This window comes from Pezoporus flaviventris, unplaced genomic scaffold (assembly GCF_033815535.1).
Source record: "Pezoporus flaviventris isolate CSIRO_AGI_PZ_B2104156 unplaced genomic scaffold, CSIRO_AGI_Pfla_v1 ptg000031l, whole genome shotgun sequence".
Classification (NCBI taxonomy): domain Eukaryota; kingdom Metazoa; phylum Chordata; class Aves; order Psittaciformes; family Psittacidae; genus Pezoporus; species Pezoporus flaviventris.
The window spans coordinates 28,870,003-28,896,350 of NW_026892579.1; the positions used below are offsets into that span (position 1 = coordinate 28,870,003).

Below are 26,348 nucleotides of genomic sequence, written 5' to 3' on the forward strand. Positions count from 1 at the left end.
ACTGTAAGAGTAAAGCAGATAGTTTTGAAAAAGTAAAGAGCTACTCAGGTATTCCATTTTATGCTAAGTCAGTGAAGGAAGAAGCTATTCCATTTACAAAAGTCATAAACAGGCTGACAGTATTTACAGAATTTTACAGCTACAAGTCTGGTGAGTGCTGAAGATCAGTTTTGAACATCGTGAAACCCTTTTTTACTGTCAGGGTGACTGTGCACTGGCAGAGGTTGCCCAGGGTGCTTGTGGAGTTTTCCTCCTTGGAGATGCTAGAAAGCTGTCTGGTTGTGGTCCTAGGCCACTGTCACTATAGGTAGCTCTGCTCCAGCAGGGGAGGTTGGACCAGATGATGTCTGATGAGGTTAACAGTATGACTCGATGATCTTAAAGGTCTGTTCCAAATTAAATGATTCTATGATTCTAGTTTAATGTATGTGTAGAAATAAATACACTTTCCCTACTTGTCTTCGAAAATTATCTCACTAGTGTTCCCCATGCACCTGAGATATGCCTTCATTTCATTCCAGTACTTACTGCACTTGCAGCACTTTTCCCCTCTTTTGTTCACATTTGTCTCTCCCCTCAGCACCCCCATAGCACAAACCTTTGTATAATTGTGTTGGAGCTCTTTTAAAAGGAATTCCTCTCTATTAAACCTGGCCTAAGTGAGTATTTTACTGCAGAATATTGCTTTTGTAAGCTCGTGCCTAATTGATGCTTGCTGCTTTTCACATTGCTCTCTTCCACTGAATGTGGGTGTATCTTGAGTTCTAGGTGTGTTCTCTGAGAAGTTTTAAAAGAGCTTGTGGCATTCTAGAGGTGTCTGCTGGTGAAAGCTTTAAATAATTTGATTTAGAATAGGTAGCATAAACATCTATGAACAAATTATGATACGGGCTGTTCTCTTATGTACATTTTTCCTTATGCTTGTTGTAAGTCAAAGAAACCTGTATATGTGATACATATTGCTGCTGCTGTGTTGCTCCATGTTTGCTTTCTGGGCCTTAAAAATGTATGTTTCTAAGACCCACAGCTGTCCCTTTTCAGCTATAATTCAGTTATAATTAACTAATTATAAACATTGCTATTTTCTTTGCTGTCAGTAATGATACTGCTGCAAATGCAGCTTTTTCGGTAGTACCTGTACTGTCAGGAAGCTCTATGTACTGTATTAGATATTCTTTTATTCTTTGCAAGGTAATAAATTGAATTGTTTGTTACACTCCATTGCTTATAGAGCTTTAGGGAATAAACAACTCAAATTATTCAAGTTGAATATATTTTGAGGCTGTTTTTGTAAATTCCATTGAATGTCTTGCATACCATCAATACTATATATAGAATGACTACTTACTGCATTTCTTTAATGAAGAATTGTTTTATGCAAGAATTAACTTTGTTATCTTATTTTGTACAACCTTTAAATAATTCAGAAGCATTTGAATGGAAACTCAGTAATGACAAGATGATTCTTCAGTTTTTTACTACCCTCACTTACTGTTAGCCATTGTAGTGGAATCTAGCTTAATTCTGGTAGATCACAGTTACAAAAAGAGTATGAAGCTGTGGTGATGTAATAGTCTTTAAAACACTTCAAAAGTCTTAGGTGAAGTCTTTTAAAAGTCTTAGACTTTAAAAGATGAATGGAATTGTAAGTCTCATCTTGTCCTGCTCCCACTGAGATCATTTGCCTGCAGTTTCAGCTGGAGAAGAATTAGTTGAGGAGTATGACCTGTGGACTGTCACCAGTTCTGAGAGACAGAGTTGGCAGTCCAGGTTTACCAAAGACAACAGTGCATGTCACATGAGTGCAAACAGCACAGGTGTGCAGAGCACAGTCTATATTATAATGTGTATGTTTAAAGTTTCTGGCAATGACAAATACCTTGTCACTGATTTCTCTCTTTTAATATTTTTCAGAAATTGAAAAATTTCAGGGTTCTGAAGGCAAGAAGGAAGATGAAGAAAAGAAATATCTCGATGTTATCAGCAACAAAAACATAAAGCTGTCAGAAAGAGTTCTGATCCCTGTCAAACAATATCCTAAGGTACTGTAAATAGAGTCTTAACACAAGTTTAATGTTTCTAATAGAACCATAAAAGTCATAGGCTTAACCAGTCTATCGACTCTTAGCATTCAGGCTTCATGATATTAAAAATAAACAAACTTGAAATGAAGCTGCTCTGTGAATTTACCTGTTATTACCTGTTACATGTTCTGATTTCTGTTTCAGGGCCTTTCAGAAAAGCCTGTTATTACCTGTTACATGTTCTGATTTCTGTTTCAGGGCCTTTCAGAAAAGCCATTGAAGTGAATGATAATTTTTTTTTTTTATTTCAAGTAGGTTTTGTAGCTGGTCTTTAGGTTAGGCAAGCTGTTGAAATGTTTTCTCACAGTTGCTTTTTTCACATCTACCATCATTTTAGGACATGAAAGTCCAGTTAACTAAAAAAGTATTCTAGAATAAAGAGAAAATGCTTCAAAAACTCTGGAAAGTCAACATCTTCCTTGTACAGGAGTTGAGGGATTTTCTCTGGTGAATTAAGTTTTAAAATAAAGTAGCAAGATTACTACAAGCTAAGACTTTTGACAGTGTATGTCCCTGTGTATAAAATTTAAATGTCTTTCTACCTTATAATTTCTTCATACTTTGTTCTTGTCACTGCTACATACTGTGATTAAAGAGATCATTTTTTGTTATTGCAGAAGAGCTCCAAATTCAGCAGCTTCTTTGAAGTTTTAAGTTTTTATTTTACATGAAAGACAAAAAATGTTGGGTTTGGTTTGTGTTTCTTTTTTTTTTTTTAAATGTACAGTGTTGTATTTTACCTAAACAGTTATTTGATTAGTATTCAAACTGAAATATAAACATCTCAATTTATCTTCAGAGTATTTTCTTCTTACTGATTTATTATCGCGATATTTGGTCCACCATTAGCCTTGATAATAGCCTCAGCTTTTTGCTTTATACTTTCATCAAGAGCAGTAACTTACAATGGGTGCAAAGCCTATCAAACAAAATGAAAGGTGTAAAAAACTGAGATTCAGTGATTCCATCTGACATTTACCTCCTGACTAGTGAATATAAAACTGAAGTAATGTAATCATCCAAATGGTGAAGACCTAGAAATGCACACAGGGGTATGAGGAATTAACTTTCTTGCTGCATAGCCTGAGGTTCTTTGACTAGATTTACGGTATTTTGTGTAAATGCTGTAGGTGACTTGAAGCTCTTAATAAGAGTGTAATAGGGCTGTAACTTTATAACATCAGTGTGGTAATTATTCAGAATACTATTTCATGAAGATAGTAGAATGAAAGACAAACTATTTAAAAGATAAATGCAATAATATATACAATATAGTGCCTGAATACAATTAAATTAACCTTCATTTACTTTAATGAGCTTGTTATATTAATGAGTAATAAAAGATATAAAGCATTTCTACAGATTTTGAGCAGTGAAGGGGAAAAAAAAAGTCAGTGCAGTAGAAATGCAGTACTCATTCAGTAGCGCAAAATACACTCTTGGAAAGTTTCTGTAGCTGATTTGCCAGCAGTATTTTCTGTGCTTGGCATGGAATTATTTCCAGAACTGCAGGTTTCCTGCCACCATCTAGTAACCATCCTGCAAGGACTGCATTCGCCATTTGTATCAAACTGCCAATTGCTGTGGTCTAGTGTCTTGTCTTTTCTTGATGAATTATGTATATTAGGATAATCAAAATCAGTACACAGTGGTGCTTCATATTGTTTTATAAATAATGAAAAAGTAGAAATTGGGTTAAACAATCCCCCCCTTAATTTTATATATTTAGCAGAATATGGTAATAAAAGCAGTAGATCAGACCTGTAGTTATAAACAAGTAAGAAAATTGCTGTATGATTTCACCTGAGAGGAATTTCTTTTTTAAAAATCTGTATTTTAAATTTTTAATTGATTGTTTGCTGTAAGCTTTTTTTGGCCGGTTTTGGGTAAGCAGGGTTCTGTAAATCTGAAGAAAGTGTCCAAGAGTATAAAATTATGGAAAAAAAAAATTCTGACCAGATAAATAAAAAAAAAAATTATGTGGTTTACAGACTCTCTGTTTAGGCATGAGACTAATCCTTTAAATATATTTTCTCTTATTTTAACTACACGTAGAAACACAAATTGCTCCAAAGGAACCTGAGGCCTGTTTATTATGACCTTGAGGGTAGATCCCTTCAATGATAACTGTAGAGTCAGAAGCTGAATTTTATGTCTTGAACAAGATTAACTGAACGCAAAAGGTTTCTAGTGTCTGAATAGCTCTTGAAGTTGCAGAGTAAGTATTATAAAATAGTCTCTACTCAAAAGCCTGTAATCTGATTTCTGAAATTGCTGGTGCAGACAACAGGAAAATAAAATCAAAGTCTGTGATTAGCAACAGCTGTCTTATGTTACCAGCTCTGTTAAAGATAGAGACTTCTCCTCTTCTATAAAATAGAGATCTAAAAAGAGGGAAGGCTGTTAGTTGAGAGTTCAGTAATGATGTTTTCTGAGATTAATTATTTTAAATCTCGGCAGCCTAAGTAAAAACATCATCTCATTTAAAGACACTCCTCTAGCTGCAGGAGATCTTTTTAATGTCCTTAGAACTCCTTCTGAAACAGTGATGCCATGTCTTGTGCTTTGTGATGCTTTCTCCTTTCCCATAATGCCATTTAATTTATTTTTTTTTTTCCGCTTTCATCTATCTGTGAATTCCACCCAAGGTAAGCCAGCAGAAATACTCAGACTGTTTGTTACAGACTATTCCATTTTTTAGCTTTTGTACCTGTTCAGTTTGAAATTTGCATAAAAATACCCAGGGCTTGTTCATAAAGATTTTGCCATTTATCAGTTACATGTTGTATTTCAAGTATATCAAATGCAGGAAAAGAGTGGGTTGTGAAAGAAGAAAAATAAAGTCTGAAGTTATCGTGTTGAAAAAAAGAACCCATAATTTAGAGGCTTGGTGGACAACTTTGTTGTTTGCATGTAATACCTAACTATCAGAGAGTCAGTTGCTGTATGGGCTTAGGGTCAAAACGCAAAAACAAGCGTCACTTGCACCTTCAGGTATTGTCATGATTTTATCTTTTTTCCCTAGGAAACCTTGAATTTTCAGTAAGCATTTTTTCCTCATATGAATTACAAAAAAGAGTTATTTTGGTTTGACCCATTACCTCCTTAGCTCGCAAACCCACTATTTGTTCAAGATGAAGGAATCCAAGTCATTTTCAATATATAGATTCAGTGATTTATTTCCAGCTGTTCTTTCTGGAAATTAAATTCTTATTTTGTTAAATCTGAGTTTGGGTATTTCTTCTGATATGTCAACAGGTAAAGCAGTCTAAATCTAATGGAGTTGACATAACACAAATTTAGAGCCAAAGTGCTAAATTATTTAGTTTCATGGCAGTTTACATTCAAGATAAAGAATTTCCAATTTTGTCAAATTTCAATTACATGGAAATTGCACATTCTGGGAAAAAAAAAAACAAACCAAACAACCAAAACAGCCAACTAGACAAAAAACCAACCAAGAAACCAAACTGCAATTAATTAAGGAAGAAATTTTTCCAAGTTAATCAGTTACTGAAGTTGGAGGTGATGACACCTGGAGATAATAAACTCTCTATTTTTCAGTGAGAGACAGAAATCAATGCAATGCCTTCTGAGCAAAAGATGATGATTAATATTTTTCTAATTATATGATTATTGAATATAGATTTTTCTATAAATAAAAGAGGATGTGATCATATAAATATTAAATATAATTATGCAATATTATGTAAATGAAATTAATTACAATTTGGTGCTATAGTGAATAATTAAGTTACAAAATTTTAAAACAAAATCTCAGTTTAAGTACAGGATTATATTTTATTTTTTTCCCCTCTACCGGTTTGTCAGATAATAAAAGCTATTAAATTATAAAATATTGGAAGCATGTGCTGCTAACTTCCAGGACCTTGTAGGGGTGACAGAGATGAAGAGCAGGTTGATTCTTCTCTATGTCTTCCATGATGTAGAGTTGCAAACTGTGAGGCACTGTGTATTCAGAGGATGCAGTATAATAAAGTCTCTTCCCTGCACAAAGGGTGAGCTGATAGGCAATAACAGTCTCATCCAGAAGTACAGTTTGGCTGCAGCTGAGCTCCCTAACTCCTGCTGGCTTCCTCCTGGATGTTTAAGTACCACATTTTGGGGGGAAAAAAAGAAAAAGGATAGAATCCAGCCCCTTACCTTTTGAAAGGCTGACACTGTTTCAGAGAATGTGTTATTGGGGAAGAAACTTAATGTTGATGAATACTGTAAATGAAGTTAAATTCCAGGTTCTTGATATTCTTTGTTTTCCTGTCTCATGATGGTTCCTTGAATGATGAATGACTTGACTGAATTCATCTTTCTCATTCTTAGTCATTGTAAAACCGGTTATGTTGTGTATAACATGTCAGGTTGGAGGCACTGCACTTGAAATGAAATTTATTTGTTCAGCTAAAATCTCATAAGGTTATTTTAATCTCTGTGATATATTAAAACAGAAATTATTGATGATTTGAACAACAAAGTACTATATTTTTCTGTATACATTACACCCCAGAGTGAATCTCTCCACTAAAACGTTCTTACAGGGCATTTGAAACAAATTTTATATGAAATAAGTATTTGCAATAGAAGAACTGTTGTGTTTTTTTTTTTTTTTTTTCCTTTTCCTCTTTCTAATAAACAGAGCTAAGTGACTGACTACATTACAGGGAATTTTACCTACCTTACCAGTATTTTTGCTTCCCATGCAAGACAACAAAAGCCTTTACACTTGAAAATATTCTAAATTTAGACTGATGCCAAACTAAGTCTAAATATTATGCCTGTTCTGTTTTTCAGCTGAATTTTTTGAAAAGAAGTCTGAATGATGGAATGATAGAAGGCACAAAATATTAATTTTGATAAAGTGTGCTGCACTTAAACTGATGCTGTGAATAGTAGGTTAAATAAAGAATGTTTTCTCACATATCTTGAATTACATCTACTGCTGTCAGGTCTTGATGAAGTAACTGAACATGCATCTTTGTGACAAAATACCACTTTTTAGTTTATAAATTTATGGGGGTATTCAAACTTCCTTTTTAATTGAGGCCATTTTAATTTTCATATTCAACTGTAATTGTCACCCACAATCTCTGATCCACACAACACCAGGAATAATAGCAGCAAAAACTTGTTTATGTTCTGTGTTTAATCTGGAATTTAATAGTATTTAATCTCTGGTTTCTGGAGCCACTGACATGCAGAAAATGATTACAGAAAATTTACATAAAGTGTTTTTTTTACTTAAGGTTCAGAAAAATCTCTTGAAAAATACTTCAATAAAATTGATCAAGTGAAAGTGATAGAAGTGATGAAAGACCTAATTAAACAGCTCAGATATTAGAAAAAGTATCTCTTTAAGTTGTATACTATTTCTTTGCTGCTTCATACCAAATTTCCTATTAATCTGTATTTTCCATCCTGATATTTAATTTTATTTCAGATACACTAGCAGAAATATTTCAAAATTCAAGTTTAGTTTTTCAGTATTGTTGACTTCTTTGCTGCAAATAAATAGATGTTTGTAGATGTATTTGCTTTAAATCACTTCTGCATGAACTACCCAACTAATTATGAATATTGATAATCAGGTGTGTGTATACTTAAGCAGAGAAAAGGTGCAAAAGCAGTCATCTTCATTTTTCTTTTTCTCAGTGTCTTCCAGTATTCCAACTGAAGAGAAAAAAGCAAAGCCTCTCATACCTGAAAACCTCATTTCGCTTATTTGAAATTTTCTTACAAGTTACATGATTCTGCTATTCAGTACAGTTTTTCAGTATTTCCAGCTGTACCCAGAACCCAAAATACATACATATCTTCTGTCCTGCATTTAATGACAGCAAGTATTTGGAAAATTCAGACAAATACTTTAGCTGTACTTTCAGTAAAATACATGAATAAAACATCACACGTGCATTTTTCTTTTCTGACTTATTTAGGACCTGACTTTTCATCCATCATGGCACTTACATTTTCTGTCAAGAGATGAACCCTGCCTCCAGTGTTTTCTGGGCCTGTGCCAATCTTGCAAACTCTTGAGTGGGTACAGAAAGTAACCTGGTTTTAATTGGTCCCCATTTTTGTTAATGATTTATTCGTTTTCATAACACTGCTGTTGAAATCAGCTCCCACAACATGAGTTAACCTCTTTGTCATGCTGAGAAATTTTGCTCAGACCTCTTCAGAAATTGATTTATAAAATTGTTCCTGACTGCAGAGAATAACATGTATTCCAGATAACGTTTTAGAGATTTGCTTCTCTCTTTCATTTAAGCTTGACAGCTGTAGAAATCCTTAGCAATGTAATTAAAACATTGGCAACATAATTAAAAAAAGTAGCACAAAAAAATATTCCCAACATCAAAGGACTTCTTCCCCCCCCCCCCTTTTGCTCTAAATGATTTTGTTTTTTTTTTTGGAAGATTTTTCACAGGGTATCTTTATGCATGTAGATATATAGTTCAGCCTGCAGTGTTTACTGTTTTCTTCATTTAACTCATACTTAAAATTAAAAATGGGCACTAAATTGCCAGTTTGTGATTTACACCGACTTACTCTGTGCTGTTCTGGTGGAATGCAGTAAGGCCTTGCATATGTCAAGCTAGGCTTTCAGACTAGTTATAATTTTAACATTTCATATCGCAGACCACTCAAAGGCCAAAACTGAGTGGGAGACACCATTTATACTCAACATGCTCAACATGTAAACTGGTCTTGCTCCAAGGAGTTGACACGCTGGAAAGCATAACATAACTAGGAAATGAGACATGTAGAAAGATCAGCAAGAGAGCTGTGGTACCTGATAGCAGCAGTGTCAAATGCCGGCAGATCCTAGCCACTCGTCAGTGGGAACATTGATTGCATCTCTCATTTCCTAAGCCACCAAAACTCTTGTATTCCTTTCTATTCTTCTTTTGTTACTATGTTGTGCAATCCCATGAGAGTAGCTAACTCACGTAGAACAGAGTTATAAACCCCTCAAATGAGGGGTACGTAATATAAGCGCTGACACTAACAATTCTAGAGACAGGAGTGGTGTCATAGTTATTAGTTTAACATTAGTACAGATTACAGTTTAGTATTCTTCCAGCCTCTGTGAGAAGAGGTAGTTTATTTCTTTCAGGCATAATTACATTTGTCACATATTTGGAGATTGCAGAAATCATGCTTGCATAAAAAGGTAAAATGACTTTCAGAGCATTTAACATCATGTTGTTTGTAATATCGTTAGAGGGAAGAGATGATGGGGGGAAGTAGAATACAGAGCTTTCTACTTTTTAGATAATTTCTGTTCCCTTCTGTAAAAGATTTTTAAAAAAAAAAAAGATTCTGTAAGATAATGGGAGCAGAAAATGTGTTATCTTGTAGCTATACCTGAGGGATGAAATGTAGGGAAGAGGGAATCTCTACAAATCCTCTCATGATAGTTCCCTCTATGGAGAGAGAAAATTAGTTGGTTTTTTTTCCTGGGAAGTGGTTACCAAAACACTCCACATCTCTTCAAGGATGTGTTTTGGTAGGCTTTAGGCTCCAGCTTGCAAATCAAATACATAGATTCCAGTTGTATCTGTAGGGCCAGAGATAGGTGCACATCAGCGTTCCACAGTGCTGAATTTATCCGCTTAGTAAGCAAGTTAACACCATCTGCTCAAAAGTGGGAGGACCAACGTTTTCTTTGTATTCAAGATGAAGGATACATAGGCTGGGAAAGGAATGATGATAAGGCAATCAATGTGTCTATCTGCTGCCAGTATAAAATTATTACCTGCATGCCTATGTCCAGTCTTAATTCTCCAAATACAAGAAGGACATAGACAAACTGGAGTTCAGTGGAAGGCTGCCAAGATCATCAGGGGCTCGAGCACTTAACTTGTGTAGAGAGCCTGAGGTAGCTGGCTGAACAAGTCAGAAGAGTTGGCTGCAGGGGATGAAAGAAGAGCCTCCCTAGTTTCTGTGGGGAGGGTGTTGAGGAAACTCTTCACAGTGGTGTGTGATGGGAGGATAAGAGACAGCAGACATATCTTGAAACAAGAAATGTGCAGATCGGGTAAAAGAAACTTTATCAGCATGTGGCCAGTGAAGCTGCAGAACAGGCTGCCTAGAGAGACTGTACAGGTAGAAGACCTTCAAATAGTATTTGACTGTAGCCCCTTAAAACATACCATCTTTAAATCAGCTTGTTGGGTTTTCTTGATAGGTTTTCCCTTTGTCTCCCTCTAGTAATCTAGTGGCAGTAGGTCAGAGTTCACTAGGGGTTTGCCAACTGCAGTGGGATTTTTCAGTGGGCTGAGTAGCTCAGGTCAGCTTTAGTGCTTTTGTATCTTCATTGTTAGCAATAATTAGTGAATTTGAAGGTAATTCGTGTAAGGCCAAAAGTGCCCTTATCTGTTGCATACTTAGAAAAGCCTTTAATTTAGTCCAGGATAACTTTACTAAGGTTTTAGTCTATATGGAGACCCTGTGTATGATCCAAAGAAATCAAGAAAGGGAAAAAAAATAAAAAAATCTTTGTTTTCTCCCATTATCAAAAAGTAACATTCAGAATAGAGACAGGAACTAATAACAGTTATACCAGTTTAAGAAAAACCTTGTTATGTAAGTGGTTGCAGAAGCTTGGTTACTTTCATGTAACAGTGGGTAAGAGAAGACTGCCAAACAAATCGCTTTCCATAGCAGATACTCAGTGCAGTGAAGAAACAAGACTATTTTTAAATAATATATGATTTTAAAATTTCCATTTCTGATGTATTAGGAGTACTGTAATCTCAAAATGCCTATTTAGTCAGCTAAGAAAATGAATGCTAATGAGGCATCTATGCATGTGAAATTTTTACTGCAAATGGGATCATAAGGGATGAATTAACTGGTTCCACAGAGTAAGATGATTATGTTTGGGGGAAAGTGATCCAGAAGTAATTTTTGAGATAACAGTTTGCCTTTGAGTTTATCACTGACTGAAGCGATCAGTCCTTAAAATACTTTGGAAACTGCGAAAGATTCTGTAAATGCCCTTTCATGCTTGTCAAGTTTGACTGAAGGTTGTGCTGGAACAACAGTGGAACGAGCCCCTTCAGTCAGAGAGGGAACGAAAAGGGGAGAAGGGATCCTCCTAGAAAGGATTCCATCTCAGCTATGTCCTCTGCATCCTCCCAAACCCACATGTCTGCAGACTGTATGATGTACAATTTTAGAGGGAGGTACTCAGTAAGGAGCACTTTTTGCTTTGTTTTGTTTTTGTTTTTTTTTTACTGAGCTACTTACCTTGGTTGATTTGGGTTAAAATGCTACCTAGACTAGAAGCTTACTTACAGAATAATAGGCTCTTCCAGCATGACTGATTTCTTGCTAAATGTTCATATGTAAATAGGTTTTCTAAAAGCACTGTTTTGTCATCTTTGGCTAGAAAGCAGACAAGTATAGTTGCCAGAACCAGCTGGAAAACTAGCTTATTCATATCTAGTGCTATCCTGTACCAACAAAAGGAATTCACACTAGACTGTATGTAACATTAGCTTTTATGACAAAAGATTGTTTTTTCTAAAGGAAATATGTCCTTACATTTTTACTGTAAAACCGAATATCCTTGTATCGAGAAGGCTGGGCCACTGTCAGCTCCCCTGTCTTATCCCCAGAGAGGCGTGTATATATATATATATATATGGCTTTTTCTTGTGACAGTGAGAAAACAAAAATCAGTTTTGCTTACAAAATGATTTACTGATCTAGGATGATGGGGATGCACTGATGGGGTGTAGAAAGGACTAGTTCATGCATTTAAGAAAGGCATATGAGCCATATTACAGCTGCTGCAATGAAGGCTTGGAACAGACTTAGGAGGGTTGTAGAGATCTTTAAATCAAGTTACTGTGGTGGTGCACCAGCAGCACTTATACTTGGTCTTGGTCTTTTCTGTTAGTCACCGTTAACTTCAGCTGTCATGTGGAATATCCTTTAGTACTCTGGCAGTAGTGACTTCAGTGTTGCTAAGAGTCAAGCTGCAGTTTCAGGCAGTTTGTTTTGTTTTGTTTTTTTTTCCCCAGTGTAGTAGTTTAACTGCTGTGTGATGCTATTGTAAGGGTAGTAGACATAGATGTATGAACTAAAAGATGTATATAATAAAATTCTGGAAGTTATTTTGAGACTCCACTGCTGCTTCTTCATCTTACAGAGTAGCGTTCTTCTGTTCAGTGTAATTTGATAGATACAAAAATGCAAAATTTATAGTGTCATGGGTACGTGTCCATGTCCCAGTTCTTTTACATTACGCTCTTGAATTTTGTTTTTATAGCTCTGACAGACACATCTCATCCAGTACACGGTACGTTCATGACAGGTACGGCTTGGGTATGGCATCCCGAAAATAGACACCATTTCTCACAGGAGAACAAGACTGGGCAGTTTGGAAGTACTCTGAGCAACAAGAGGAAGCTTTTTCTGTAAATCTGAGATTCTGTTGCCAGCTGACCATAATCATATTCTCTGCATGCATCGTGCATTGCTGCTTTTTGTTTTTACAGGGAGTGATTACAGTGGGAGCAATTTTTACTGCTGCTTGGATAAGTAGCCTACAGGAACTTTTTTCTAATTTATCATGTTTAAAATATATGATGCTTAAGGAGAAGAAATAGTAACATAGTAGGCATCTGTTTGTAAATGAAGACTGCGTTTATGTCGTATGCTGAAGAAGCAAATCAGGAGACCTTTATGACAAAAAAAGTTTGTTTTGGGGGTTGGGGTGGTCAAAATGAAATCTCTCTTGAAGCAGTTTGAAGTGACATTAGAAAAAGGTTCTTACGTGTTGGTATAACAGGTTGAGAATAATGGCGTATTAGGAATTCAGTGGTGGCATTGCAAAGACTTGTATATATTTTAGATCTTCAAATGCTCTATTTAGTATTACTGAAGGCAGTGGGAGTATTTTTCGGATGCATAAAATAGATTTTTTCTAGAATAAAGACTTTTAAAGCAAGGAAAGGGAAAAAAAAAGTGATGTTGTGGAGTCTGCTGTGCTTCAAAAATATCTGCACAAAACTACTTTCCTAAAATAATGCACATTAAGTTACTTTTCAAGCTTATCATGAGCATATTCTCTTCAACAGTTAATTTCAACCTGGAAATAAATAACTGTAGCACCAAGACCTTTATTCTCCTACCACAAGTAATGTAAAATCTGTTGAAAAATACAGTCTATAGCATGAATGAGTAAATGACAAATATTTCTTTTCTTCAGTTAGTATGCTGTGTCTCATTTTCTGAATAACTGTCTACACCATACTTTTATAACTAGGAAAATAGAAAGAAAACAGGCTATTTCAGTCTGGTACTATAGCTGTATATAACAGGTGTGTCAAATATCAGATACTCTCTTTAAGACTTGATTGGTGAAAATATATAAATTTCGATTCACTAACATACAACTTCACTTTTACATTACTTGGTTTCATGGCCTCTGGAGTTTATTAATTATTTAAGAAATGAGATTTTCAGCCAGCACAGTGTCTTGTAATGAAAACCAGCAAGTGTAGGACTCAGGAGATGTTGTAATTTACCTATTAACTGTCCCTTCTGAATTTTAGGCAATTTTCAATTAAAATCTTTCTATAACACTCATTATTACTCTGATGTATAACTTACAGGGAGATGAGGTACCCTTGTTTTAGGGTGCTGCTCATCTTTTTACTGGATGGAAGGAGGAATAGTCTCTTGAAACGTATAGAAGAATAGCACTAAAACTGCCAGGAATTATTATCAACTTACTTTGCAGTAAGTCTTAAAGGAAGAGAGTGTACTGGTCTTAAATTACAAGTAAATTTCTCAGTCTATTGAGAGGAGGATTGAAAGGGTAATGAGGAAACAAAAAAGGTATTGTCCCATTTTTCTTCCCAGGGTACAGAAGGCCAGTGGTTATTTTGAAGCGTCAAGGATTTTTTTGGTGGGAGTGTGGTTAAAAGATGTAGTAGATTGTTATTACTGTTATTCTGGCATCCAGTACATTTGTCAAGTTTTAATTGGAGTTTAATTGAAATTTCTAACACATGAAGTTTAAGGTCATCGTTTGACATAAATCTTGTGTTAACTCAAAAAAGAGTGAAACATGGTTGTTATTGTATCCATCTGTAGCAGTGTAAAGCAGTTTTACTAGGCTTTGGAATAAATACATCTAAGATGATACACATTTTTCAGCTGAGTCTGACATCTAGCTTCATGAATAAAAAAGACCCTATTAATCATGAGGTGATAGAGTCATATACATTGTATTTATCATTCTTGTAAAGAGAGTGAGTTGTCTCTTGTTAATGTTTGCGAAAATGCATAGTAATTGTATAGAACAAATAAGTCGAGAAAGTAAAAAATATGGCTAACTTGTACAGAAGCTTAAATGTTGGTCTTTGACTTTCATGTTAATACTTCACAAATAATAGTGTGTGCAAGTGATAAGTGTTATTTATCACATAGTTGAGTAGTATGCATATGTAAATAATAGTTAATTCCATGGCCTGAAAACAATTTAAGGTAACTGTATATACTTGATGTAACATCAGATGTGCTCATGCAATCTACAGAAGGTAGCAAGGAAGCTGCAGCGAGGATACAGAAAGAATATTTTCAAATAATCTGTGATAGTATAAATGATCAATAGTTCAGTATCACAGTATTTGTTCCCTGGAAGGGGTCTGTTGTCACTTAGCTTGGAACACGAGACTGGATATTTATTGAAATACAAATTTTTTATCAATACTAGATGATTTTGTGAGAAATGCAGAATCTTTATATCTGTGTCAGACTTTCAAATACGAGCTTATTTATGTGACCCTTGAAGTAAGCAGAAGTCATGACTACCAGACTACCATTTTGATACACAGCTGAAATTATTTCAGTTGACTTGTAATAATTTTAATGCCTTTTTAACAAAAACTAATGGATTAGTTATCCCACTCCGTGCACTTTGTCCAACCTTTTGTACATTTGTATGCATAACTCTTGGGGATTCCTGAATGCTTTTCCTCTGTCTTTAGATCTTGCCTTTCTTGAAGGAAGGGAAGGATTCAAATCCTACTTGTAATGATGAGTTGATTGCATAAATGACTTCATAGTGTAAAGAAAATTTCTTTTCTCCTCCCTTGTGTAGCACCTCTTCTTCCATCATTTTCCTTCAAAATTTCATTCAGTGCATTGTACTGACAGAGTTTTTCTCTAAGTATTGGAAACAATCTTAGAACAAATACTGAAAATATGGACCTTGTGTTACTAAGCTGAGCAGTCTACCCAAAGTCAGAGGTTCACAGGCTGGACTCTTGACTGAAGTTTGAAGGAGCAGGGAACATTTAAACAAGTAGCTATAAGTGTTTAACAAACCAGTGAAATACATTCTTAAATCTTACAGAGCTTGGATTTAGCCTCTTTTTTAAAGCTTCCTATCTCTTTTCAGCATGTCCTCTAATGATTATTGTCATGCTTGGATTTAGCTGCTTTTTTAAAGCTTCCCAACTCTTTTCAATGTGTCCTCTCTAATGCTATTGTTCTTACTATTGGGTTCTGCAAAAAGAAGAGTAGTTATGCTTTACTGCGAGTCCATCTTTCTTTTCTTAAAAACATTTAAATATGTCAGTGTCTTTTTCTTTCTTAAATGTGTAACAGGACATTCTCAAAAGTTGCATTCCATAAAATGGATGGGCTTTAAACTTTATAGATGACAAGGTGTGCAAATATCAAAATTATTTGATACTTATCCTTTTAATTATTTTAAAATATCTGTAAGCAAGCCTTTTTTTATTGTAGAAGTAGTCTTCTGAGCTCCAGTTTAATCCTAATATATACTGGAAGTTAGGAGTCATCAATATGTATGACAAGGTGGCAGACTTCAGCTTTTAGAGCTGAAAACAGATTTAGTGCAAAATGGAGAGCTCAAATGAAATATAGCAGAACTGGCAACATCATTTCCATGATCTTTTTAAAATATTTCTTATGGTTTTTCAAATGATTGTGCTTTTCTGAAAGCTTCTGTTTTCTTCTGCCTCATCTGCCATGGTTTTTAGGTCTTGGTCTTTTCTACTAGTACTTAAGTCTATCACAGTATTTTGCTGACTGTTTTGTGCCCTTTTGTGTGTTGGAGAAATAGATGTTTTCTGGGCTACTGTATAGTATAAGCCTGTATTTCAACTCAATGATCCACAGTGTCCTCCTCAGTTCTGTGGGACTATGAACAACCCCCACATATTTTCATCTCACTTGTTAGGGAAATCTGGAACTGAAAATCGTAAACCACCTTTCTTCTCTGCTAAGCTCATCACTACATTTGTGTGGAGCCAGCTGTAATCATCAGATACAAGGGGACGTGGCTGTAAGATAGCACACGTGAGGTGGTCACACCTCTGCATCTGCGTGGAACAGCAGTACATCTTCACCTGCCATTGGCATCTGCTAATACCAGTTATTTGCCTGGTAGGACATTAGCTATGAGAACAATTTTTGAGGGCATAAGCTAGAATTCAGCAGGAGCAGATATTATAAATGATATATGGAGTAATACATAATAAATTACTTGTTATCAGCTGTCCTGAATTACAGGACGTGCAAACCAAAGCAGCAGTCATCCTCTCAGTGATACAAGTAGCTGAGAGTTAACCACTGCAAGTCTCTTCGTCACTTTGCAGGCCTTTCTGTACTCTTGCTTAGCATCCCTTTGTGCATTTCTGTCTGATAGATGCTTGCTGATACTCTTGCTGGAAAGCAGCTACCATGAGAATGTATGACTGGTTTTCCATCTGTAAGCTGGCTATAGGTAGGTGACTGCTGAGGTTTTAGGTGCCTAAATTGATCTTATAAATAACTGTCTCTTGGTTTAGAGGGATTTCATTCCCTGCTTCCTCTGGTATGTTTGAAAATCTCACAAGACACCTGCCTGTACCTGTGTATGGCAAATCAGGTGTGCAAAATGCAGAATCTTAAAGCTATTCCTTGCATGTGAAGTTCCAAGTCATTAGTGGATACAGTCTGAGTTGATATAAAGGGCCCCATTTTTCTCTTGGCTTCTTGCTAGTTGTAAGACTTCACAGAAGCCAGGCTGCATAACAGGTGTTGCCCTTTACTTTCTGTATTTGTTTTGTAGCTGACACCTGATCATGTGTTTCTTTTCTCTGTCTTTTTGTTGGTTGTCTCTCACACACTCTTTGTCTTTCCACCTGTTTCAGACAGACCGGTTTCTCTCTCTATAATACGTCACAAGTCTTTTCTGTTTTTCCTTAACAGCAGATGATACAGATTCTTATCCGTGCATATTATTCTGTTCTGACTGTATCTATATTTAGCATTTCTATGTATGATCTACATATGGACGCTTTCATTCTTTTCAGCTACGCTTTTCTTTCTGTGGAAATGAAGAAAATAAAAAAAAAAATGGATTTTTTATTTTAACGCTTCAATAATGCATACCAGGAAGGAGAAATGCCATTTCAGTGATTCTTATGTATAGGGGCTAATATTGCAGGTTCTGCAGGTGATTTTATATCTAGCTACATGTGGTAAATTACAGAGTAAAGAATTTCTTAATCCATGGATACAGCTGTGCATTTATGAATATACTGAATTGTCATACAACATTTTTTTTTTTCTTCTGACTCTGCTCCAGTGTTCCTCACTATAGTATTTTATGAATCCTCTCTTAAGAAACTGTATTTCTCATTTTCAGGAGCACTGTCCATTCAACTCTTTAGTAGGCTCCTACATGCTGGCATCACTGGGTTTGCCATTCTCAGATCCGTGAGAAGTCTATGTGTTCTTTCCTTCTTGCTAATTTCTCAAATGCCTCATCCTTCTCTTCACATACAGGTTTGTTACCACTGAATTATCCAAAAATCTGCCTCCCACTCGTATACAATGTACACTGTGTGAATTAGAAATAAAAAAATATTCTGTCAGGATATCTTTTTAATATAATTTTCTTCCACATTAAATTTTAAAAATATACTAAAATTATTTGTTAAACATAACCCTTGCAGAGTTGGCATTTTGAGGGTTTCTAGTCAAACTGTTGTGTTGGGTAGTGCATTAGGTCCTCTGGATGGAAGCCACTGTGGGCATTAGGATTGTATCATGCGCATCACATCCTTGGAGTTGAAATCTGATATGTTCAAAACCTACTGTTTTATTCCCAAGAAATCCTACTTTTTTCTTGGCCTACTTCTGCTGTGTCAAATAATACATCAAAATGTAATTCAGCCAAGCATATGGATGTCCTGAGGATGGCTTCCTCCAGGCATTACTGTCTTGCTTGTAGACAATAACTGTGTATCTCCGCTATGTCTGTCAGTGCTAACAGGCTGCTTAAACCAACACTGATTTCATAAATTCATTAGAAGAGGATTTATGTTCAGTACATATTTAAGTTACGTTCACTCACTTAAAACAGGAAATTAAACAAAGGAAGTGGAAAAAAACTTACATGCACTTAACCGTGCGAATAATTAGTGTAATTAAATGTCCTTTCAAGATTATTAGTGGAAAATTGTCACAGAAAAAAAACATGAAAAGCATTGTAAAATGTAAATAGCAAATACTTATATAAGAGTACAGTTGTTATATCTACGTACTTCATAAATATTCAAGAAGGTATTAACTGACCTAGTTTTATATGTGAGTTCTCTTTTTTGGCTGCTGTTTTATTGTTGAATATACATCAAATCAAAAGAATCAAAAAGCTGAAAAGTCTGTGTATTATGTTGATGGGATTGGTCACTATAATAATGGGTATTATATTTTATTACTTCTTGTTTTGCCTTGTATCTTTAATTTTATGTTAATTTAGATGGTAGCACAGTCTTTGCAATGAGTATGTGTTTGTGCATCAGTCTCTAATAGACTTCTGATCTTAAACTGTTGCACAAACTTTTTTATACTGCAGAATGATACGCTATAGCTGCATCTTCTCATGCTAGATTCAGAGGAATTTTTTTTTCTGGCTTGTCGACACTTACTGTCCAAGTGAGTTACACACACACAGGAGGAAAGGACCAGAGGCCTGTGTTGTCCCTGCAGGATACCCCTCAATAGTCTAGCAGATGACTTAACTATTTTTCCTCAACCTAATTAGACAAGTTTGTTTAGGAAAATGTGGATAAAAACTGGATCTGTTTAGTATTACCAGAAGGTGCCTTAACACATGGCAGTCATCAGGATGTGAGGAATGTGATATTGAGCTGTTCACTCTACCCACTTCTCTATTTTTTAATCAGTCTGGATTTTTTCCTTCTCTCTCTCCTTACTGTTTTCCCTTTTAATTCCATGATGATTAAGCAAGTGTTCTTGGCCAGAAAAGATGCGCTCTCCCAGGAGGGGGAACGACATTTGGTATTGTTTCTTTATGCATTAGAAAGAAGGGGAAAAACAAAAACATTAAAATTCCTGTATAAGATTTTTATGTGATTTATTGCTCTGAGGTTTTTTTACAGTTCTGGGAAAAGAGATCACTATATTGCTTCAATGAGAGGTAATTTGTGGGTTTGAGATTACAGCAATAATATATTTCATTCAATCAAGCTTTTCAGGTTTACAAACATAGATACATCTAAGACATCAAAGTTAGCAATGTCTTTTAAAGATTTATTGTTGCAGTAGGAATGTATTTGTGGAGATAATAAGGGACTATATGCCACTCTGAACTGTGCCTCCAATTTGCACTGATGTCTCCTTGAGATATATGTGAATGGGTTTAGTCTATATGTCCTGTGAAACTGAGTTCAGCCAAAATTATCTAGTCAGTTAGTGCCCCATAAAGATTTTGTGACCTAAAAAGTTCCTGCCTTTCTAAGCATGGCAGATCACAGAGAAGACGATGTGTCTATAGAGATATTATACTTGGTAGAGAAAAGCCATTAACATGAATTTTGCATCCTCTGAGCAGTTTCATGACTTTTGGTCACATAGCTTGCAATTCCTGCTAAAATAATTCATTTTCTGCAAAGCAGACTAATCCACTGAGCAGTGTCTAACCTTGAAAGTCATATCTTTTTTTAATACACTTTTAGGAACCTCTCCTAGCTTGGCATACATCTTATTCCCTTCTTGATTATACCAAACGAATGATAGTTTCATTTTAGAGAAATAAAGATATAGTTTTCAGCATTTGATACCTTCAACTGATAAAACAGAATAAACCATTCTCATTCAGTTTTGAACCTATAAATATTTGCTGATGAGTAGTCTGTCACATTCTGTCATTTAATAGAAATTTCCATCTTGTATAATGATAACTTGTTAATACAGGAAGATGAATGCAGAAATGAATGTGTTTGCATAATGTTTAGTCCATCTGTATAAACTTCAGGTGTCTTTTCCAGTAAGATTATTTTTCTGTTTTTTAATTTGAATTCTTTATGCCTTCATTGCCTTCTTAACAGGGTTTTCTGTTTCACAGGATGTTGTAATTGAGAGAAACTAAATGAACACCCACTATCCCCATTTGTCTTTAAGGCAGGATAACTACTTACGCAACTTTCAGTCCAGTTTTGGTCAGTGAAGCATTTTACTGGTTCTGATTAGTCCCACAGAGTGGGAGCATCCTCATCTTGTCAGTTCAGAAGAGTCATCAAAATTGTGTAAGCTGTGGCATGAGCCAGGATTATGTAAATTCCGTTTTAACAAACACATTCTTCATCTTGTCAAATTTTTGCTACCTGCTGTTAACTCTGTAGGTAGCCCAATGCACCTGATAGAGGAAAAAATATGGAAAACAGATTGCTTGCAAAGAAATAGCAGAGGTGATCCTTACACGTTCATAATTAATTTTCTTCAGAAGACCTTATTAAAACTGATTTTCACATTATTTAGATAGAAGCAATTCAATGTTGTTTCTGTAAAAATGGGTCATAACAGTTCTGAAGGTTTCCCTGGATATAGAAAGAAAAAAACAGAGGACTTAGCACAGCAATTAAGTAACATCATTTACTAGAAAGACATATTTTAATAGGAAGGATTCAAGAAAGATCTATCTTTTGAGCTGTTTCTATTTTTTCTGCTGGCCCTCAGTGTATGAGGTTGTTTGTCTCAGTTGACACCAGTATGGAGTTACAGGGGTGATACGTGTTTCAGCTGACCTTGAAGAATATCTCCATTGCAACTGAACCAAGTAAGCTACTTAAGGGTTGGTATTGTTGTTTGTATTTTAACTTGCAGTGATTTTGAATATTTATTTTTTTTCCTAGTAAATGCAAGGGCAAGTACTATTTTTCGTGCACATTTCAATTCTCCAATTACTGTCAGCTTCTCAGGATGGTGTTATAATAAAATTCAGAGCAGCTCCCTAACAGAGTTTGAATTAATGTAAAAATATTTGCCAGTACTTAAACCTGAGTGTCAATACAATCCATGTTATTAGCAGGAATAATTGTATTTAAACTGATTAGTATTGCCAGTATGTAAGAGTTAACTGTGGTAATTTTTCTGAGTCCAAATAATTTTCCAAAAGCAAGTTGGAAAATTCTATATATTGAAGTTGATGGCTGTGCAAAAGACTTCAAAGTCTTAATGACTCACAGGTATTTTAGTTTAATAATGTAGGCTTTTACCAGGCTACAACTTTATCTCATAATTTGCAGGTCAAAACAGCAAAATGGTGTGGCTAATAATATGTTCAGAAATTCTGTGTCATCTTTAATGTACACCTCTATTTAAAAGCTGTTAAAAGCAACATTTTCACGATTCAGTTTGCATCTCCACATTTTATAAGTTGTTATGTAGAGGACTCCATCTTCTAGGTGGACTCTGGTCTACTAATTCTTTGAGTCCAAAAAATACAATTTTTAACACTCACCTGGGGTTTTTTTGTCTTTTTTTTTTTTTAAATCCTTATTTCCTCTGTGATTACCTCAGACTATCCTATCTCAGACTATATATCCTAACTTTGCTACTTAGATAGGGCTCTGAATAAGATTTTTCTGTACTATGTAAGTAAAAGGACAGTAAATATGACAGAAAAAAACAAGTTGTCTGGTTAGAAAAAAACTGACTTACATACTGAAATATATTGCAGTTCCAATTAGCAACAATATATGCTTTTAGCAGTTATTCACTTATCAGTGTATTTTATTTAATGAAATATAGATTATTGCTTTTTTCCATCTGTGTGGCCGTCAGCAAATCATTTTGAGGTTTTCATAGAATAGTTATTTTTGTACAGAGATTGTTCCACTTATTAGTGTGAAAGGTTTTCACATAGTGTAAGTTTCTAGAGGTATGTGTAGGTATATCCATCACTCGTATTGCTTGATCACAGAGACAGCTCTTTTTCACTATACTTGTAAAATCCCCAAACTTTTCTTAAAAAAACAATGAAATGAAAACCTGTCTGACTGCATTATTACCTTTTGTTGATTGCTATAAAGTAATAGAAATCACAGTGCACATGCAAATTTTTCTCTCAAAACCTTGACATCAGTATTGCTTGAAGAGGTGCAGACTGCTTTTTTAATTCTATTCTTTTGCAGTCATGGAGTACTTTACTAGTTTACACATTAAAAAGATGTCTGTCGGACAGTAAATATCTAATGTATTTTTTTGAAAAAGGTTTTTGTGTGTGGAGTTGTTAGTTCCCATGTTTTTCTTGTAATTTTTTTAAAGTAGTGCCTTTTGTTTTAACCAGGCTTTTTCTAATGGGAATGTGAGATCCATTAACCACATATAAACTTAGTACATATTTTGTTCAGAAGAAGTGGTGATGAGATACTTTTAGATGTTAAGAAAAGCTAAGGTAAATACATAATAGGCATGATGATAGTCACTAATCAAAAATCTGCAAAATGGGTTTTTAATGCATACTGTGTCACATGCATTTTGAGCTGATATTAACAGACTTAGTTTGTGCAATACTTCAGACCTTAAATTAGTCTCTTTGTAAACACATCAAACAAATGTGGCTTGAAAACAGGCATGAGGTTGGTGTTGGTGTTTTCTGATGTAATAGGCAAAGGGCTACTGAACCCATATTGAAGGAAGCTCTGGTATTTGATTTCTGTAAGATTGATCGTTTCTTCTAGTTTTTACCATCAGCTGTTCAGTTCTTTTTGAATGAAGGATCTTGAGATATGTGCCTGTTTGAGCATGAGAAGATTATGCTGAACTTCTTTGGTATGATTTTCAGACTTTCACTTAGAAATACCTGGTTTCTCTTCCACTTTTTAATTGTGTTTACATCAGTCTTTTCTGAAGATGTTGCCTTTTGGATATGAGGGAAAATTTATTGTTATGGTAACGAAAGAAGTTTAATAAAACGGAGCCTGAAGTCTTCTTTGAACACTTTCTCATGAGGTTCTGCTGCATATTATACATATGGTTGTTGCTGAAGAAAAATGTTGAACTGCCTAATTTAGGAATAATAGAAGTTTGTAGAGGAAGATTATTAAGAAAATAATTATTACCAAAGCTCTTAGTGCTATGTGTCAGAATATTTATATAATAAACTCATCCTGTAATTGAAATCTCCCCTGTAAAAAAACAACCCAAACCAACCAAAAACACCACAACCTAACATTATTACATATTTTATATGTTATTATATGTATTATAAAAAATATATATACCTATATTGTAATTTCAAGGATATTTTAAACTGTACTTTTTGGGATTAGGTCTTCTTTAAAGCCATGGAATACTGCATATCAGTTTAGTTTGGGAAGAAAGGTTTGCCCTTAAGAGTGATGTTCCAAATTCTTTTGTGAAAAAGAATGGATAGACTTAAAAGGATGAGTGGTACAGTAGTGGATCACAGGGTTTAGACACATTACATCATCCACAAAGCAATTTTTTTTTCCTCATCAATAGAAGGTTCAAGTGTACATCACTTTAAACTGTTCAGAAATCCAAAATCTACAAATAATTGAGCCAGCAATGATTTAGTTACTGAATTTTACTTACCTTGTCAGAGGAGAGCGAACAAAGCTCTCCCTAGGAATAGACAGCAAAGAAATCAAAAGGTCACATAGATCATATCTTAATTCAGGAGCATCCTTATGATATTAGGATTGAAAAGAGTTTAATTAAGAAACAGTTTTTCAGCCTAATAGTATTCCTAGAGCATCCCATCCCCAGTTCCTTGGGATTTCTAGGATTTTTTTTGGTGATGCTCCTGCAGCAGTATCAGTATTGGAGCCACTTATTCTTCTAATTGTATAGCACCATTGTTCTGAAGGGCACCATAGCAGATAGCACCATTGTTCTGAAGGGCAGCAAATACTCTACAAACAGTGCATCCAGACTCTCATGGTGCCAGGACTCATTGCTGAGGACTGATTGGAGGGCAGGCAAAGGCCACTGCTCAGTATTTTCCTACCCCTCACTCTCCAGTGGTTTTGTAACATATGATGGATTTCACCAGTGGTGACTCCCCAGAGACTGCTGAGGCAGTGAAGAGCCGGTGTAGAGCAAACCAGATTGTGCTGTGTAAATCTGCAGTGCCTTTTTAATGGCAACACTCCAGAACTGATCAGTAGCAACCAGCTGGTGTTTGGAGATAGCACGAATTTAAGTGTAGCGTTGGGCTGAACAAGAAGATGAAAGGCTAGAAATCAGAGGATGACAAGAGGTCAAGAAATATCTATGTTGGCAATTTTCCCCATAAGCTGTCTTTGACTTACTTTCCTCAGCAGCCAGTTTCTTTTGCCATGCTCTGAATGAAGTCAGGTGTCAGAAATAGTTTTGAGATATAGGAATTTGTAGAGGACTAGAGATTTGTGCAGGGTGTACCAAACATGAAAATCAAAGCCAGATGTTTTTCTCACAAAACCTGCGTAGGTTTGAAGATACGGAACTGAAAGGCAAAAGTAAAAATAAAATAATAAAGAAGCCCTCCTTTAGTAAAAGAGAAACAACCCATGACTGCAAAGAGGGGCGAGTAGAAATATTCATTATCTTTCAGCCTGTACTTCCACTCAATTACTTTTTTTTCATCTGTTTACTAACTTCAGCTGCATTTTTAAAGGGGCAGAGAATTTAAAGACAACTAAACTCTTGCAAGTTCTGTGGACAGTGGAGATGGGATGGAGACCCTATTCAGAGAACACATGCAAGTTCTTTCTGTAATGAGGGCCATGATTAGGAACTGGGGCTTTTACAGTGCAAACTGCAGGGAAACTGAGTACAGTGACAGCAGAAATCTGATTTTATTCTTCATCAGCTCTGTCGAACAACTTTCTCTGAAATGCCAAGATTAAACTACAGTTATAACTATGCAAATTGGATGGGACGCGTAAGAATCATCCCATGGCTTGAATGACAAAAGATAAATTCTAAAGTAGGCCATTATCTAAGTTCTGACTACAAAGCATGAAACATCATCACATTGGTACTGTTGAGATGAAAAGTTCCTGAGCCTGAATAAGTGAGGACTTTTACAGCAATATGCTTTAGAATAGACTAGAATGGAGTGAAATGGAATAGGGCAGGATTATTTCAGTTGGAAGAGACCTCCAGTGATCATCTAGTCCAGCTGCATAACTGACTCAGGGCTTTACCTAGTTAAAAAGTTGTTGAGGGCATTGTCCAAATGCCTCTTAAATGCCAGCAGGCTTGGAGCATTGTCCACCTCTGTAGGAGCATTTGACCACACTCTTGGTAGATAAATGCTTCTTAATGACCAGTCTCAACCTCCTGTGGAGCAGCTTTGACCCGTTCCCATGCATCCTGTCATTGGATACCAGGAAGAAGAGCTCAGCCCCTCCCTCTGCACGTCCACTTGTCAAGAAGCTATGGGGAGCAATGAGGTCTCCCCTCAGGCTCCTTTTCTCCAGCAAGACAAACCCAGATTTCTCAGCCATTCCTCATAGGACGTTCATTCTAATCCTTTCACCAGGTCTGTTGCCCTCCTCTGGATTTGTTAAGGACCTTCATGTCTTTAAATTGCAGGGCCCAGACTGCACACAGTACGCAAGGCGAATCAGCAGCAATGCTGAATACAATGGAATAATTGCCTGTTCTGACAACCTGATTGTGCTGTGTTTGATGTACTGAGGATGTGTTTGCCCTCTTGGAGCAAACCAAACTTGTGAGCACACTGCTTACTCACACTGAGTCTGCTGCAAACCAACACACAGGTCCCTTTCTGCTCCTGTCACTCCTATCCCAATTCATACTTGTACCCAGCATAATCCATCAGAGATACAGAATTCAGCATTTCGACTTGTTAAATTCCATCACAGTAATCACAGCCCAGTGCTCCAATCTATCTAGATCCCTCTGGGGGAGATCCCTCTAGAGAGTCAACAGCAC

General features: G+C 35.7%; 1 protein-coding gene across 3 annotated transcripts in view; it reads left to right on the forward strand.

Annotated features, from left to right (window-relative positions):
* KHDRBS2 (KH RNA binding domain containing, signal transduction associated 2) overlaps positions 1-26,348 on the forward strand; it is a 372,356-nt gene that overhangs the window by 73,241 nt on the left and 272,767 nt on the right. For all 3 annotated transcript variants that reach the window (XR_009744596.1, XR_009744595.1, XM_061460561.1), the window contains exon 2: positions 1,915-2,042. Coding sequence is in view for 1 of the 3 variants with exons in the window: in XM_061460561.1 (XP_061316545.1) it covers positions 1,915-2,042 (128 nt within the window). In the remaining 2 variants the exon portion in view is untranslated. The remainder of the gene's footprint in view (positions 1-1,914; positions 2,043-26,348) is intronic.